The sequence below is a fragment of the Lissotriton helveticus genome, chromosome 5_1, assembly GCF_964261635.1.
Source record: "Lissotriton helveticus chromosome 5_1, aLisHel1.1, whole genome shotgun sequence".
Taxonomy (NCBI): domain Eukaryota; kingdom Metazoa; phylum Chordata; class Amphibia; order Caudata; family Salamandridae; genus Lissotriton; species Lissotriton helveticus.
In genome coordinates this window covers 14,853,804-14,872,376 of record NC_136065.1, presented here as the reverse complement: position 1 = coordinate 14,872,376, position 18,573 = coordinate 14,853,804, and the positions used below count along the sequence as shown (strand labels likewise).

The following is an 18,573-nucleotide window of genomic DNA, read 5'->3' as shown; positions in this document are numbered from 1 at the left end:
CGTGGCTGGATAGGCGGGAACGGGGTATCAGGGGCATAGCACAATTACGGACACATGAGGACCGACTGACGTCGGACCCGCAAGAGATAGTGGACACCTTGGCGCGCCACTTCCGCAGAGTTTACACGTCGGCGAGGCTCGTATAGGAGGAAGAAGCGGCGGCCTTTATAAGTAACATTGACATGCCCAGGCTCACTCCAGAAGCCTCCATGGAGTTGGAGACTGACTTTGGAGAGGAGGAATTACACACCGCAATAAGCACATTACAGTCAGGAAAGGCACTGGGACCCAACGGGATCCCAGTAGAGATGTTTAAGCAGTTGTCAGCCATCCTCACCCCCACCTATTGAATATGTACAACGACAGCCTAGAACGAAGTGCGCTGCCGCCTGACCAGCAGTTAGCCACCATAGTGGCGATCCCAAAACCTGGAAAACCCCAGACTAAATGCACCTCATATTGTCCATTCTCCATGATCAATGCAGAGGCCAAAATTCTTGCGAAAACCTTAGCTAACAGACTTATAACACACCTCCCGCGCTTGATTCACCCAGATCAGTCGGGCTTTATGCCTAACAGGAACACCGCACTAAATCTCCGACGCCTCCACGGGGTGTTAGCCAAAGCACAGGACTTGACAGAACCGGCGGTGGTCCTGTCCTTAGACGCAAGAATGGCCTTCGATATGGTGGAATGGAGCTTTCTCTTTGCAGTTATTAGCCACCTAGGGTTCGGCCCCAGATTCTGCGCCTGGGTCCGCCTCCTTTATCACAACCCACTTGCATACGTGACGGCTAACGGACATCTATCGGACAGTTTCCCTCTGTCGAGGGGAACACGCCATGGATCCCCCCTGTCACCACTCCTTTTTGCGATGGTGCTGGAGCCCCTGGCCACACAGATCAGAGGTGACCCCTTTCTGGCGGGTATCCGATGGATGGACGACTGGGAGGACCGTCTGTCTCTCTATGCCGATGACATCCTAATATATTTATACAGATCAAAGAGAGAGAGAGGACTAGGTACGCTAGCCCGTATCCCCTGGGTTATATGTCAAGATCAATGTGGACTAGCTTAGTTTAGGGGGAGGGGGATTTAAAGTGACTCAGGTACGTCAGACAATAGAAAGGAAAAAAGCAGTATTTTCCTTTTAAAGCCCTCACCCACCGACCTAGTCGGTGGCATGCTTCATCATCGGGCCCACCACAGTGGCACCGAATGTGCCCCGGGTGTGCTACAATGCCAGGTGACTGCAGAGCTGGTATATTGCTGCGTGTGCAGTGAAGGGGTGAGAAGTGAAAGTTTAAAAAGCTATACAAGAGGTCCCAGCACCCGAGGGTTAACAAGTATTTAATAAACTGGGCCTCTGTTAGCTGTTTAAAAAGGCAAAAGGACAAAAGGGGAGTGTATGATGACCTCCCGTGTCCAGTGTGGTCTACATGTTTCTGCCAGTGCCTTTTGTATTATAAGCTGGCTTTCCTCAGGACCAAAGTGTAACGTGATAAGGTGCAGATTAAATTATAATAAACTAAATTAAGTGTTTGTGTCAATTCTTGACTATGTGTGGCGCTCCCTAAGGCGCTGTAACTGTTAGAGGGGGATTCCCTCAAGCTTTTCTACACAGAACACATAGGACAAGGACAAGACGTACAGGGAAGAGTCATATTAGGGTGGCATGTCTTAAAACCATGGTGGCCGGCTTTTAGGGTGGTGTACGGCTTATATCCGGCTAGGGTGAGCTCATGACAACTGCATGAGACTGGTGAGCGTTTAGATACAACCGTTAGTGGGTGGTGGTGGGCTAAAAAACGAAATCACAAGGTGAGGTACAGGAAAGTACTAATACTGGGTCCTCACTCTGTTATTTCTTGGTAAAAAGCCTCATGGGTTGCCTGGCAGAGAAAGAGACCCTGTGGAGATAAACGAGGTTCACAAGGCTATCTAACCTGTAGGGAGAAAAGAGTTCTGGCTTACCCCATTTTGCAGGACAAGTGGTCTTGTTTACTCACGAGTAGTTCGGTCTGGTTCCTCCTTGGACCTATTCGTCCTTCTGCGGCGCCCGGTATGAGGTGAGTGGGCCGCCTGGCTGTGTTTTTATACTGTTTGTAAATGCGATTCACCTGTTTGGGTTAGAAAGAGGGAGGGGTGCGCGATAAACGCTGCCTCATGGTGGCTCTGTTTGCGCATGTGCAGGAAAGTAGTGCGCGTTCAATGCAGTAGCGTTATGTACTGGGCGCATGCGCATGAGTACACGTGCGTGTGTACTATTATCAGATTGCCGATAGTCTATATTTTGACTGGACAAGGTGGTATTACATGAACAGTGGCAAAGTATTCATGGTGTTATCCACCATGTGGGTCAGGGTTCACGTAAAAATGTCAGCGTTAGTGCGTTCTGATGCACTGGGGGAACACAAAGGGAGAAGAAGGGACAGCGAAGGGGGCGCTCATGCAGGAGTGCGGTGGCACTGCTACCTGTAATGTTTTGCAAGGGTATCTACATGGCCAGACTGTTCCATGGAATGGAATCGTTAAGGCCATGGGTGTGTGTGGAAAGGCGGTAAATCCAGCGTTGCTCTTTTTGCAAGAGGAGTTCCTCATCTCTGAGGTTGTCAAATTTCTCAATGACTGTCCACGTAAAGTCATTGGGTGTGTGGTTGTGGGTCAGGAAGTGGTCTGTAAGTTTACTGATGTTTTTCCCACATCTTATGGTGCTTCTTATGGTGCTTCTGTGCTCTGTCAGTCTTGTACGTACTTTTCTGGTTGTCATGCCGATGTACCTGAGGCCACATCTGCAGGTAATCAAGTATACTAGGTTGGAGGAGTTACAGTTTGTAAACTGTCGTTGTGTCCAGGTCTTGCCTGGTTCCAAATTTAGTGTTTTGGACGGGGATGTTAAGTGGCATACACTGCAATTGTTACAGGGTTGGTGGCCAGTGATTTTTGGCATGCCCCATGCGTTGACGATGGTATTGTCTTTATTTTGTCTTTTTGGCCGGGGTCTGGTATTCACCAGTTGGTCTCTTAGATTGGTGGCCCTCTTGTAAGCGAAACGGGGCTTCTCCCATTGTCTGGTACCAGAGTTTATGATTTTCCAGTTGCGGTGTATGATGTTTGACACTTGGTTAGACGCTGTGTTGTAAGTCGTTACGCAAGTTAGGACAGGTTCTTCTTCTGGTTTTTCGACTGTCTCGAGGAGAGCCTCCCTGTTTTGATTCCTGGCTCTTTTGCAGGTTTTATTGATTATCCTGGAGGGATAGCCACGGTCCCTAAGCTTGTGCACCAACTCACTGGATTGTTGTTTGTAGTCTTTGATGCTGCTGCAATTACGCCTGATGCGTAGGAATTGCCCGTAGGGCAGATTTTCCCTCAGGTGTCGGGGGTGAAAACTATCAAACCTAAGTAAGGAGTTTCTTGCTGTAGGTGTGTAGAAGGTGGTGGTCGTGAGTCCTCCATTTTCTGGTCTGATGTTCAGGTCTAGGAAGGGTAGCTCAGTGGGGCTGCTAGTGCATGTGAAGCGCAAGTACGGGTCTAGTTGGTTAATCCATAGCATGAAATTGTCCAGTGATTCCTGTTTACCCTTCCATATTACGAGAATGTCGTCGATGTAGCGACGCCACATTCTTATGTTGGTGGAGAAAGGGTTGGTTGGTTGTTGTATGTATGTGTCTTCAAAGTGGGCCACATATAATCCTGCCACACTGGGGGCAAAAACACTGCCCATAGACGTGCCATTCGTCTGTAGGTAATAGGTGCCCTCGTATTCAAAATAGTTCTCTTTGAGAGCTAGGGCTGCGCAGTCTAAGATAAAGCTGCGGGGGGTGTTGTAAGTCCAAGTGTTTGTCATGAGGACATCGTGCAGTACCTTTAGCGTGGCGTCTTGTGGTAGGCTAGTGTAAAGGGATTCTATATCTAGTCCTACAAGTAGTTCAGTGCTCGGGTCAAAGTTAATTTCCTGGATTACATTTAGTAGGTGCTTTGTGTCCTACGAACCAATACAGCTCCCACTGGCCTTCTGGTCACCAATGCCCCCAGGATTTTCCTGGATGACGCAGCATTCCGAAAAGACTGGGCCCAGATCGCCTGGCACTGCACCAGGGACTGGCTAGTCCTTATTATCAAAACTGCAAAACGCCTATCAGATGCCATCATGATAGAAATCCAGGCGACGGAGTCACACTTCAAAACCACGGTGACAGGGATCAAAAAGAAACTTGAAGACCAAAACCGCGAAATAGCGGAATACAAAGATTACTTAACCCAGACCAAAATCAAAAAATTTGAAAAAGATCTGAAGAGATTCAGTTACTCCAAAACCTACCCGTACTCGGAAGATGACTACACCCCCTCCAAGAAACCATCTGATAATTCAGACAATAGTTCTATCTCAAGCGCCTCAAGTAACTCAAGCTCAGGACCCAACACCCCGAGAGGGAGAGGCAGACGTGGACAACACTGGCAACAACCATGGCAAGGGCCCCAAAACCACAACTTCGGCCCACCACCGCCTCTCTTCGGCCACCTACCACCCCCATACTTCGGATACCCACAAATGTACCCTCAAGGCAACATGCCCTTCTTTCAAGGAAATCCAAACCAGCGATATCCTTTTTTATCCCAGGGCAGGAGAGGCCGGGGCAAGAGACGGAACCCAGGTCATGTGCAATGGGCACCCGAAGAAGAGCCAGTGAGCTCCAACACGAGGAACAAAACCAAGGAACAAGCGGGAACCAGCAAATAACACCACCTTGTCCTCTCGTGTTTAACCTATCTGACACACAACTCACACCAGAAGAAACAGGAGTACTGAATAAAGGCCTCTCATTTGTCCCAACGCCAAGACTGGATATGTTCAAACTACATGTAGAACTCGCTGAATTCTTTAGAAAGCTTAAACTAAAGACTTTCTTTGAGAGAAAAGACAACACCATCATGGAAATGGGAGGCACGCCGAATGAAACGGGAATGAGAATAAAATCGACCTTCACCCCCCCACCGGGCAGCATCCCAGTAGAAATCCTGACCTTTGAACAGGTAGTCTACACGGAAGTAGAACAACTTCAACAGAAAGATACCTTCAACAACCTGTCCAACAAAGACAGAAGCACCATCCAACGCCTCCAGCATGACCCCAAACTTGTAATAAAATCGGCGGATAAAGGTGGTGGCATAGTCCTGATGAACAAGACAGACTATGACCAGGAATGCAAGAGGCTCCTCAGTGACACTAGGAACTATAAGCGCCTTCAAAAAGATCCAACTGAACAACTACAGGCCACCATTAATCAACTGGTAAAACATGCCAAAGACAATGAACACATATCACAGCAAGAGGCGGACTACTTATGTCCTAAAGAAATAAAGACTCCTTATTTCTACACGGTCCCCAAAGTACACAAAGGCACCACTCCACCACCAGGGAGACCCATCGTGTCTGGGATCAAGTCATTGCTAGAGCCCTTATCACGTTTCTGTGATTTCTTCCTCAATCCCTTGGTTCAGCAGACCCCCACCTACCTGAAGGACACAAAGCACCTACTAAATGTAATCCAGGAAATTAACTTTGACCCGAGCACTGAACTACTTGTAGGACTAGATATAGAATCCCTTTACACTAGCCTACCACAAGACGCCACGCTAAAGGTACTGCACGATGTCCTCATGACAAACACTTGGACTTACAACACCCCCCGCAGCTTTATCTTAGACTGCGCAGCCCTAGCTCTCAAAGAGAACTATTTTGAATACGAGGGCACCTATTACCTACAGACGAATGGCACGTCTATGGGCAGTGTTTTTGCCCCCAGTGTGGCAGGATTATATGTGGCCCACTTTGAAGACACATACATACAACAACCAACCAACCCTTTCTCCACCAACATAAGAATGTGGCGTCGCTACATCGACGACATTCTCGTAATATGGAAGGGTAAACAGGAATCACTGGACAATTTCATGCTATGGATTAACCAACTAGACCCGTACTTGCGCTTCACATGCACTAGCAGCCCCACTGAGCTACCCTTCCTAGACCTGAACATCAGACCAGAAAATGGAGGACTCACGACCACCACCTTCTACACACCTACAGCAAGAAACTCCTTACTTAGGTTTGATAGTTTTCACCCCCGACACCTGAGGGAAAATCTGCCCTACGGGCAATTCCTACGCATCAGGCGTAATTGCAGCAGCATCAAAGACTACAAACAACAATCCAGTGAGTTGGTGCACAAGCTTAGGGACCGTGGCTATCCCTCCAGGATAATCAATAAAACCTGCAAAAGAGCCAGGATTCAAAACAGGGAGGCTCTCCTCGAGACAGTCGAAAAACCGGAAGAAGAACCTGTCCTAACTTGCGTAACGACTTACAACACAGCGTCTAACCAAGTGTCAAACATCATACACCGCAACTGGAAAATCATAAACTCTGGTACCAGACAATGGGAGAAGCCCCGTTTCGCTTACAAGAGGGCCACCAATCTAAGAGACCAACTGGTGAATACCAGACCCCGGCCAAAAAGACAAAATAAAGACAATACCATCGTCAACGCATGGGGCATGCCAAAAATCACTGGCCACCAACCCTGTAACAATTGCAGTGTATGCCACTTAACATCCCCGTCCAAAACACTAAATTTGGAACCAGGCAAGACCTGGACACAACAACAGTTTACAAACTGTAACTCCTCCAACCTAGTATACTTGATTACCTGCAGATGTGGCCTCAGGTACATCGGCATGACAACCAGAAAAGTACGTACAAGACTGACAGAGCACAGAAGCACCATAAGATGTGGGAAAAACATCAGTAAACTTACAGACCACTTCCTGACCCACAACCACACACCCAATGACTTTACGTGGACAGTCATTGAGAAATTTGACAACCTCAGAGATGAGAAACTCCTCTTGCAAAAAGAGCAACGCTGGATTTACCGCCTTTCCACACACACCCATGGCCTTAACGATTCCATTCCATGGAACAGTCTGGCCATGTAGATACCCTTGCAAAACATTACAGGTAGCAGTGCCACCGCACTCCTGCATGAGCGCCCCCTTCGCTGTCCCTTCTTCTCCCTTTGTGTTCCCCCAGTGCATCAGAACGCACTAACGCTGACATTTTTACGTGAACCCTGACCCACATGGTGGATAACACCATGAATACTTTGCCACTGTTCATGTAATACCACCTTGTCCAGTCAAAATATAGACTATTGGCAATCTGATAATAGTACACACGCACGTGTACTCATGCGCATGCGCCCAGTACATAACGCTACCGCATTACACCGCGCATGCGCTTGAACGCGCACTACTTTCCTGCACATGCGCAAACAGAGCCACCATGAGGCAGCGTTTATCGCGCACCCCTCCCTCTTTCTAACCCAAACAGGTGAATCGCATTTACAAACAGTATAAAAACACAGCCAAGCGGCCCACTCACCTCATACCGGGCGCCGCAGAAGGACGAATAGGTCCAAGGAGGAACCAGACCGAACTACTCGTGAGTAAACAAGACCACTTGTCCTGCAAAATGGGGTAAGCCAGAACTCTTTTCTCCCTACAGGTTAGATAGCCTTGTGAACCTCGTTTATCTCCACAGGGTCTCTTTCTCTGCCAGGCAACCCATGAGGCTTTTTACCAAGAAATAACAGAGTGAGGACCCAGTATTAGTACTTTCCTGTACCTCACCTTGTGATTTCGTTTTTTAGCCCACCACCACCCACTAACGGTTGTATCTAAACGCTCACCAGTCTCATGCAGTTGTCATGAGCTCACCCTAGCCGGATATAAGCCATACACCACCCTAAAAGCCGGCCACCATGGTTTTAAGACATGCCACCCTAATATGACTCTTCCCTGTACGTCTTGTCCTTGTCCTATGTGTTCTGTGTAGAAAAGCTTGAGGGAATCCCCCTCTAACAGTTACAGCGCCTTAGCGAGCGCCACACATAGTCAAGAATTGACACAAACACTTAATTTAGTTTATTATAATTTAATCTGCACCTTATCACGTTACACTTTGGTCCTGAGGAAAGCCAGCTTATAATACAAAAGGCACTGGCAGAAACATGTAGACCACACTGGACACGGGAGGTCATCATACACTCCCCTTTTGTCCTTTTGCCTTTTTAAACAGCTAACAGAGGCCCAGTTTATTAAATACTTGTTAACCCTCGGGTGCTGGGACCTCTTGTATAGCTTTTTAAACTTTCACTTCTCACCCCTTCACTGCACACGCAGCAATATACCAGCTCCGCAGTCACCTGGCGTTGTAGCACACCCGGGGCACATTCGGTGCCACTGTGGTGGGCCCGATGATGAAGCATGCCACCGACTAGGTCGGTGGGTGAGGGCTTTAAAAGGAAAATACTGCTTTTTTCCTTTCTATTGTCTGACATACCTGAGTCACTTTAAATCCCCCTCCCCCTAAACTAAGCTAGTCCACATTGATCTTGACATCCTAATATATTTGACAGACCCTGAGCACTCCCTCCGGGTGCTCCTCGCGATATGCGACAATTATGGGAAATTCTCGGGCTACACTATCAATTGGGCCAAGTCTGTATTGTACGTGCTGCTGGGTCCCCCGCCACACCTCACTGAGGAATGCCCGCTACTGGTCTCCCGCAACTCCTTTAAATATCTAGGTATTCATATCACTCCTGACCCTGCAGATTTCTTCAACATAAATTTAGCACTCCCACTGGAGCGTTTGAGAAGAGATGTGGCGCACTGGGAGCTGCTCCCACCGCTGGGAAAAGCGGCGTTATTCAAAATGATGGCTTTGCCCCGTTTCTTATACGCTTTGGAAAATACACCGCACCCGGTGCTCTTAAAATGCTTTAAACAAATAGCAGCTCAGGTGTCCACGCTACTGTGGGGCAACACACCGGCCCCTATAGCGCAGGCCAAATTGCATCACAGTTGGTACGATGGAGGGATAGCGCTCGCGAATATCCAGCTGTATTATTGGGCAGCCTACCTTAAAATTCTTAACCAATGGATACACGCCCCACAGGACGACCCTCCCTATAAGGCAGACAGGGCCCAGCTAGGCATGAGAACTATGCTCTCGGTGCTCTACAACAAGGACCAGGTCCCGAAATTAATTATGACCAACAAAGCACACGGCTACTCTATGGCATGCAGCGCAGGCTCCATTTGGGTGGAAGGGGACCTTAACCTGCCTTACCCCACTATGGGATAACAAAAAATTAGGACACTTGCGCAATAGTAAGGGATTCAACCAATGGGACGACATAGGTATCTCCACAGTAGGCGACCTATGGGACAAGGGAGACGTGATCCCGTTTACCGAGCTCCAACAACAGTATGACCTTGCCCCCTCTGAGACCTTCCGATATGTACAGGTCAGGCACGCACTGCTGGCGGCACTTACGCAGGGTACGGAGGTTACCGAAGACTCCCCACTAGTAGATAGGCTGTTAACTGACTACCTACAGAAACGCGCCACGTCATTTACCTACCGTAAGTTGATTAATAACATTCCGGACCCCACAACACCACTGAGAGACAAATGGGTGGACAACATAGGAGACATGGACGAGTCAGAATGGCAGGAAGCACTCGCCTCTCCCAAAGAAGTAGGGAGACCGGCACGGCTGCGGCTAGTTCAATTAAAAATCTTGCACCGGACATACCATACCCAAAGTACCCTGCACATGGGAAGGTCACAACATCCATACTGCCTTAAGGGCTGTGGGGAGGAGGGGTCCTTCTATCATGCACTGTGGGACTGTCCCCGCATAGCTGATTTCTGGAAGAGGATACTGAGAACACTATCACAAGCCACGGGAGTCTCAATGGCTCCAGAGCCCCGAAAATGCCTGCTAAACATATGGGAATCCAACGACCACACACTCTTGACACAAACTTGGGTGGCAAAGCGCAATCTAGCGCAGAAATGGGGAACCGAGGATTTGGCTACGATATCGACCTGGTGTAAAGATATGGATTTAGCCATGATGGCCGAAAGAACGGTCTATACTGCCCGGGGCTGCCCCCAAAAATGGACCAAAATATGGGCAGCTTGGAACATTTATCGGGGGAACATATGTGAGCCTATACCCAAACATGACGACAACAACACTGATGAAGAAATGTTAGAAATATAGGGGTAGAATGTTAAATCCAATGTATGTGGTCTTACTTGCAGCTGATTGGGCAACTGTACGAGGTATTACTGATTTTCTAAAACTGTTGTGCATATTAATAGTCATGCTGGATATTTTTTGTATTGACATATTTGCCATTGTTTGGAACATAAACAATAAAAACAGATTTACAAAAAAAAAAAAGGGGGTGTCTTTAGGTTTGGCCTTCAAATCGGGTTTAAAGTAGACTTCCCCTAACTGAACCTAAGTATTTACAATTAGCCATGTGCCTGAAATATCTTCAGCAGTCCTTACATAGTCTTGTCAGGGTCAGCTGTATTCAAAAGGATATGATCTGCCTAGACCAGTGCTTCCCAAACCCCATATCCCCAGGCGTCAGACTGGATCCGGAAAGTTTTCCCTAGCAGTACACCTGCGCGTCAGTAGGTGGCGCTGTGCGGCTCTGCATCCTGAGATGACGTCACGGAGACTACTTAAGCTCCAATCATGCGTGCAGACGTCCGTTCTATACTCAACTTCCACGCCAGGAACACAGAGCCATGCAAGATGCTGACCACTGGTGCTATGAAACTAGGGCCCTGAAAGTGATGTCCTTAACCCTAGAAATCAGTTCGCAGAATGGGGAGGATGTGTGGCACGGTAAGGAATCTATCACTAACTAATGTCTCTTACAGATATATTGTTACACAAGTAGTAACTTGTGCATCTGAAAGAGACACCACGTTAGTGATAGATTCTTTACCTTAGAATAGATACCCCAGTAATACCAACCCTTGTAGTGGGTCTGCGAACAAGATTACACCAGAAAGTCACGGAGAACAGAGTGGCTAAAGAAGCCGTCTCTCCGTACTTGACTGTCAAGGCAGTAATGCTTGGTAAACATGTGCAGCGAGGCCCACGTTGCTGCCTGAAAATGTCCTGCAAGGGAATGCCGCATCCCAGGCAGTAGTGGGAGCTGTTGCCCTGGTGGAATGGGCACGCAGCCCCACATGGGGCTCCTTCTTAGCCAACGAGTAACAGGCTTTGATGCAAAGAACAACCCACCTAGACATGGTCCGTTTGTGCACAGCCCGACCTTTTTTGGCACCCGCGTAGCCCACAAAGAGCTGGTCATCCACCCAGAACTGTTTGCACTTCAGATAGAACAAGAGCGCATGTTTTGGGTCAAGACGGTGGAGCCTCTCTTCCCCTTTCAAAGAATGTAGAGGCGGAAAGAGAGTGGGCAAAGTGATGCTCTGCCCGATGTGGAAGGGCGTAACAACCTTTGGCAAGAAAGAAGGACGGGTCCTTAACACCTCCTTGTCCAGATGAACAGAAAGGAAAGGAGGTTTAGAAGAAAGAGCCTGGAGTCCCCTCACTCTTCTGGCAGAGGTGATAGCAACCAGGAAAGCAGTCTTTAAGGTGAGAAGACGTAAAGGACAGTTGTGAAGCGGCTCAAAGGGAGCGCACATCAAATAAGTCAGCACAAGATTCAAGTCCCACTGAGGCATTATAGAGGGAACGTGTGTATAATGCCTTTCAAGAAACGACTAACAACAGGGGACTTGAAAAGAGAAGGCTGATCTGGAAGCCTTAAGAATGCGGAAATGGCAGAGAGATAGCCCTTGATAGTGCCCAGAGCAGAGCCCTGCTGAGCCAGAGAAAGGAGGAACAGAAGAACTTCTGAAAGAGATGCAGAAAGGGGATCCACAGCCTTCGCTGTGCACCATGCCACAAATGTATTCCACCTGCAGGCATGTACCATTTTTGTGGAGGGACGCCTGACTGCAAGCTAACATCACAGACTTCAGCAGGAAGGTCAAAAGCAGTCAACTGTCGCCGCTCAATCTCCACGCATGGAGGTGGAGGCTGGACAGGTTCGGGTGAAGGACTGTCCCCTGCTGCTGTGACAGAAGATCCTCCCAAAAAGGCAGTCGGATCGGGGGACAGATTGCCAGACTGAGTAGCTCAGGATACCATACTCTTCTTGCCCAATTCGGAGCCACAAGAATGACTTGGGCCCGGTCGCGCCTGATCTTCTTCAGCACTCTGGGCAGAAGTGGTATAGGCAGAAAGGCGTACAACAGACCGCAACTCCACTCGCGACAAAAAGCGTCTCCGAGCGAGTGCTGCCTTGGGAATTCCAACGTGCAGAATTGATGATATTGTGCTTCTCTTTGGTGGTGAATAGATCTAACCAAGGCTCTCCCCACTGCAGAAAGAGACCTTTGCACCTCGTCCAAGGTCAGATACCATTCGTGATCCAACATGCATCTGCGGCTGAGTTCGTCTGCCCTGGCTTTCAGAGAACCTGCCAGGTGTAGAACCACCAGAGACTTGCCCTGATGTTCCAGCCATGTCCAGAGGCGCAGAGCCTCCTGACATAGGGTCCACAACACCACCCGCCCTGTTTGTTGCAATACCACATGGCGGTGATGTTGTCTGTGCACACCTGCACTGCCTGTGCCCGGACAGAGGGAAGGAAGGTTTTCAGAGCAAGTCAGATCGCCCGCAGCTCCAGAAGGTTGATATGGAGCCGGGACTCTGCAAGAGACCGGAGGCCCCTGCTCTCCGCCTCTCCCATGTGGCCACCCCATCCCAGGAGAGACGCATCCGTCATTACTGTGAGCTCTGGTTGTGGAAGGGAGAGGGATCTGCCATTGACCCAATCGTGGTTCGTGAGCCTCCACTGCAAGGTCGATAGTTTCCATCTCAGGTATCGATACTTGCCATTTCCGGTCTCGATACTTGCCATCTCTGGTCCAGATAGTTGCCATCTCTGATCCAGATAGATGCCATCTCGGGTCTCGATAGTTGCTGTCTCGGGTCTCGATAGTTGCCGTCTCCAGTTTCCATAGTTGCTGTCTCCTCTGTTATGTTCATTATTTGGGAACCTTCAATTTATGGTGGAGTACAGGGGCTCAAACATAAGAGTAGGGACATGTTACTCACTCTAGTAAATGTTTTGATCTTGGTCCCACAGCCACCCCCTTCTTTCATGTAGCTCCTCTAATACCCCAGTAGGCATTGCCTGAGATGGTGCTCCTATGAGGTAAGAGAAAGGAAAGGGAGCCTAGGAGGTGCAGCTGAGAGTGTATTGGAGCGTGGCCTGGATGAGCAATGGCCACAAAAGGAATCTGACACAGAAAAAGAAAATGGTTGCCAGACCTAATCTGGAGCTGTATGTGACATATATACAGGGTAAACCTTGCTACAAGTCAAGAGAGCTGCACTCTTTGCGGTTTTACAGAGGCTGGTGCAGATGGCAGAGGAGGGGGGAGTGGGGATACCAACATCATGGCAGAAGTTGACAATGGAGAGAGGAAGGGTGCTGCTATGAGAATGGGTGGCCGACGTCTGGTTGAGGGAAGTGGTGGGAGTGGGAACTGTTTGGGTGTTGTTTGCCACCCTGATGATTATTCTGTGGAGGTGTTGTTTGAAGAAATGGTGTATGAACTCTTTGCAGAGGTGGAGAAGCGATGGAGCTTGGCCTCTTCCAGACCCCAGGTCACAGCTGGAGGACACCAGGCATCTTACCTTCCTGAATTCCCTGATTTACAATCTGACAAAGATGCTGTCGCCCATCATACCTGCTCCACTAGTCCCCAAGTGCCACCATCCAATGCTGTATTGTTTCTTGCAGTACTTTGAAAAAAGGAAATGAAAATGATCCCCCAGGTGTTTATGTACCTCTTGTGACATCACTGAGTTTGTAAAGTGATATGAGTGTGTTAAAGAGGTGAGCACTCCTGCTACATCTAAATCCAAAGTTTCTTCATTTGACATCAAGGAAGAGAATCCAAGTGTGTGCTGCAGAAATGATGTTGTGAAGCAGTAATTGTTTTTCATATGTTGGTATTGTTGTGAAATTCTATTATGTTTCTTTACAGTCAGTCCTAAAACAAGGATTTCACGAAGAAAGAGCCGCAATCGCACCTTTCTGACCGGCTATGCGTATGGGTTCTACCCCAGGGACATTGATGTGAAATGGGTCCGGAATGGTGTAGAGATACCCTGGGAGTCGAGGGAGCTCCTACCAAACCCTGATGGAACCTATCAGGTCAGGTTGACTGTGGAGGTTCCGGAAGGAGATGATGAAAAAATTTACAAATATGAGGTGTATCACAGCAGCCTGCCGGAGATTGTGACGGTAGTGTATGGTAAGTGTCCCTCACTCCTAAGCTTGAGGTACTTTTGTCTAGGGGACATGGACCACAGCAGCCTCCTAGAGATTAACTGGTGGTCTTCAAGCAGTGAGGGGTACTTGTATATCTGAGAGAGGTGGTGTCAATCTCCATGTAGGGCAAGGAAGAATGTAGTCGGTAACTGCCTGTCGAAGATTGCAACTGAGGTATGGTAACTGTGGGACTGAGAGCCTGAGAGAGCGATGCTGCAGCTGATTGTGGCTGGAGTAGGGTAACTGTAGGACTGAGGACCATGGAGAATGACTCTGCAGCTGATTGTGGCCGGTGTATGGTAACTGGGGGACTGAGGGCCTAAGAGAGCGTCGCTGCAACGGGTTGTGGCTGGTGTATGGTAACTGGGACTTAGGACCTGAGAAAGCAACGCTGCTGCTGTGCTGATTGTGGCTGGTGTATGATAAGTTTGGGACTGAGGGCCAGAGAGAACGAAGCTGTAGTGGCTGGTGTATGGTAACTGTGGGACTAATGGCCTGAGAGAGCGTCGTTGCAACGGGTTGTGGCTGGTGTATGGTAACTGAGGTCCTGAGAGTGAAACACTGCAGCTATTCGTGACTGGTGTAGGGTAACTGTGGGAGTGAGCACCTGAGAGTGCGACGCTGCAGCTGTTCGTGACTGGTGTATGGTAACTGAGGGCCTGGGAGTGCGACGCTGCAGCTGATTGTGGCTGGTGTATGGAATCTGTGAGGCTGTGGCCCTGAGAGAGTGACGCTGCAGCTGAATATGGGTGTTGTAAAGTAACTGTGGGACTGACGTTCTGGAGTGTGACACTGTAGCTGATTGTGGCTGGTATATAGTATATGTGGAACTGAGTGAGCGTCGCTGCAGCTGATTGTAGCTGGTGTATGGTAACTGTGGGAATGAGGGCCTGAGAGAGCAATGCTACAATTGATTGTGACCGGTGTATGGTAACTGTGGGACGAAGGGCCTGAGAGAGCGATGCTGCAGCTGATTGTGGCTGGTGTATGGTAACTGTGGGACTGAGGGCCTGAGAGAGCGATGCTGCAGCTGATTGTGGCTGGTGTATGGTAACTGTGGGACTGAGGGCCTGAGAGAGCGATGCTGCAGCTGATTGTGGCTGGTGTATGGTAACTGTGGGACTGAGGGCCTGAGAGAGCGATGCTGCAGCTGATTGTGGCCGGTGTATGGTAACTGTGAGAATGAGGGCCTGAGAGAGCGCCTCCCATCTGAATGTGGCTGGTGTATTGTAACTGTGGGACGGAGTGAGCAACACTGCTGCTGATTATGGCTGGTGTATGATAAATGTTGGATTGAGGGCCTGCGAAGCGACACACAGCTGAATGTGGCTGGTGTACGGTAACTGTGGGACTGAGGGCCTGAGAGAGCGATGCTGCAGCTGATTGTGGCTGGTGTATGGTAAATGAGGGCCTGAGAGAGCGATGCTGCAGCTGATTGTGGATTGTGTATGGTAACTGTCGGACTGAGGGCCTGAGAGAGCGACGCTGCAGCTGATTGAGGCTGGTGTATGGTAACTGTGGGACTAAGGGCCTGAGAGAGCAATGCTTCAATTAATTGTGGCTGGTGTATGGTAAATGAGGGCCTGAGAGAGCGATGCTGCAGATGATTGTGCCTGGTGTATGGTAACTGTGTGACTGCGAGCCTGACAGAGCGACACTGCAGCTGATTGTGGCTGTTGTTTAGTAACTGTGGGACTGAGGGTCTGAGAGAGTGACGCTGCAGCTGATTGTCACTGGTCTATGATAAATGAGGGCTTGAGGGATCAACACACAGCTAAATGTGGCTGGTGTATGATAACTGTTGGACTGAGGGCCCGAGGGAGCCACATTGCAGTTGATTGTGGCTGGTTTATGTTAACTGCTGGACTGAGGGCACCAGGGAGGGATGCTGCAGGTGATTGTGGCTGGTGTATTGTAACTGAGGGCATGAGAGAGCGACGCCACAGCTCATTGTGGCAGGTGTTGTGTAATTATGGCTCACTCATGGAGTGGACAGTTGCATATCGGGGTTTTTCACAGGTTCACTATAGTTGCTGGATATCTTGACTGTGGTGTAGGGGAACTGATGGTGCTCTCCATGAGGGGGCTCGTAAACTTGAGGGGTGGGGTGGTCCCTGTGGCCTGAAGTCTACCCAGCGTGGGGGAATTAATAGTTACTGTCAGAGAGAGGACACATATGCTAGAAAGGAGATGGGTGGTCTTTGCAACCTGTTAAAGATTGACCTGTGTAAGGACACGTCCCTCTCTGGGTGAGAGGAATAGTGTTATAAGGTTAAGGAACAGGTGACTGCAGAGAAGGTTTTAATGACTTCATATGGATGTCACAGGCTTTTTAAAACTAGATATCTCGAAGACATTTCCAAATAAGAACCCAAGCAAGCAGAAATGATTACTCAACATATAAAATGAGCACTACATTACATCAACGATTGTACCAACTATGAGAGAAAATGTTGTAAATAAAGGTAGCGTAGTCTTTGTGGTTCCTTGTAAGTAGTTTATTCAGGTAAGATGGTAAGATAATAAGAAGAGGACAAAACACCACCGGGAGCCTCCTCCTGCCGCTCAGCCCTTCATCCAACTGACAGTCTTACACACTCCACATTCTAATAAGCTCTATCACCAAACATTCCAGGCTGAGCAGCACGAATAAGTACAACACATCTCCCTTCTTCTATGGCAAGAAAAGAGGAAGAGGTTACCCGCAATCGCACAAAAGAAAATGGTTGGCAGAGTGCTGTGGCAGCAAGACTGGCTGCAGACAAGATGGCGGCACGTTGAACTTACGCCTGGCGCGTGGCTTCAGGCACACTTATGTTGCCAAACGTGCAAAGGCAGCAAAGAAGATCGGCCAGCAACGAAAGGAAACGCCACACAAGGTTCACGGGCTGTTCTCCATGAAGAGGTCAGAAGCGCGTGATAGCGCAAAGTGTGCAGATTTGAAGATTTGAATGTTGCGGGAAATGTAGCAAACGGCCACACAATAATTACTCAATGAGCCCCACAAAGAAGAAGAGATACACAACAACGCTAGTGTCAATGAAAGCAAAGCTGCCAGTTTTTTCCTCAAAAAGCGATGAAAACCTGCATGCCTCAAAATAAATAACAGTCCTTTAATCACGCTTCGCTCCGTGTTACCTGCTGCCAAAACAAACAAACCTCGGAGTGAATGTCCCACACTGCGTTCTGTTCTCTCTCCATGGGGTCAGACAACACAGCAGGCACCAATGTCCCCACAGGGAAAACAAAAGTTGTTCACCTCACAAGCAGCAGAGCACGACTTGGTTGACGCGTGTAATTGCTGACAGAGATGTCTTGTTCCTTTAAACTCCTCTGGAGTGTCAAGTTCATCAGGAAAGCCGATATTTCCACAACAAACTGCTGAAATAATTCTCGTGTGCGAAGGGTTCCCAATTCAGACTGCTTGATTCAAGTGTCTTCAAACACAGTTCACAGGGATAACCCATAGCTTCACGTAACTGGTGTGAAACACTACTTTAAAGGTCAAAATCTCTCATCACATAACGCGAGTACTCTTACAGTGGCTTTTGACCTTGAGCTTGATCTGGCACTCTAGGGCGACCGATTACGGGGTCGCTGGCGGGGTCTTTTAGTGCCAGTTAGGTTAAACACATGCTGTAAAACGTAGAAAGTCTTTTACCTTGTTTTGCATAGTCGACTGTTTCAGTTCTGCTCTGTTTTTCAAGTAGTCTCTCATGTAAATTCAGCTTCTTTTTAGGAGGTACACGTAGGTTCAAAACGTTGCCAAAATGTTGTGAAGAAAGGTATTGTAGTCTTTGTAGTTCCTTGTAGGTAGTTTATTCAGGTAAGATAAGAAGAAGAGGATACCCCCCCCCCCCCCCCCCCAGGAGCAGCCTCCTGGCGCTCAGCCCTTCATCCAACTGACAGTCTTACACCCTCAACATTATAACAAGCTCTCACGCCAAACTTTCTAGGCTGAGCAGCAGGAATAAGTACAACAGAAAACTTTCAAGAACAGTCCTGTTTGTTAGTTTATGGTCCCGTTGAAGAGTGGGGTGAAGAATCGTGGTGTGTGCAGTAGCTCCTGTTACCACAACCCATCGGCATTCCAAGTATGCAGTAATTAACACCCCCACCACTTTTCCTTTGTAAATTTCAGCAGTAGCAGCTCCTCCGCTATGCCCCCACCATCACCCTTAAAAACCTGAAAAATAAAACAATATTAAAACTGATTTAAAACCTGTTTTATCATATTTGTATTGTGCTGGTGTTTGGGGGCAGGGCCACAGTGATGAC

General features: G+C 48.6%; 1 protein-coding gene across 1 annotated transcript in view; it reads left to right on the top strand.

Moving 5' to 3' along the window:
* The window catches only part of LOC144752899 (class I histocompatibility antigen, Gogo-OKO alpha chain-like), a 341,555-nt gene that overhangs the window by 147,961 nt on the left and 175,021 nt on the right, over nucleotides 1-18,573 (top strand). The window contains exon 4 of the mRNA XM_078640725.1: nucleotides 14,009-14,278. Within this exon, the coding sequence (XP_078496851.1) occupies nucleotides 14,009-14,278 (270 nt within the window). The remainder of the gene's footprint in view (nucleotides 1-14,008; nucleotides 14,279-18,573) is intronic.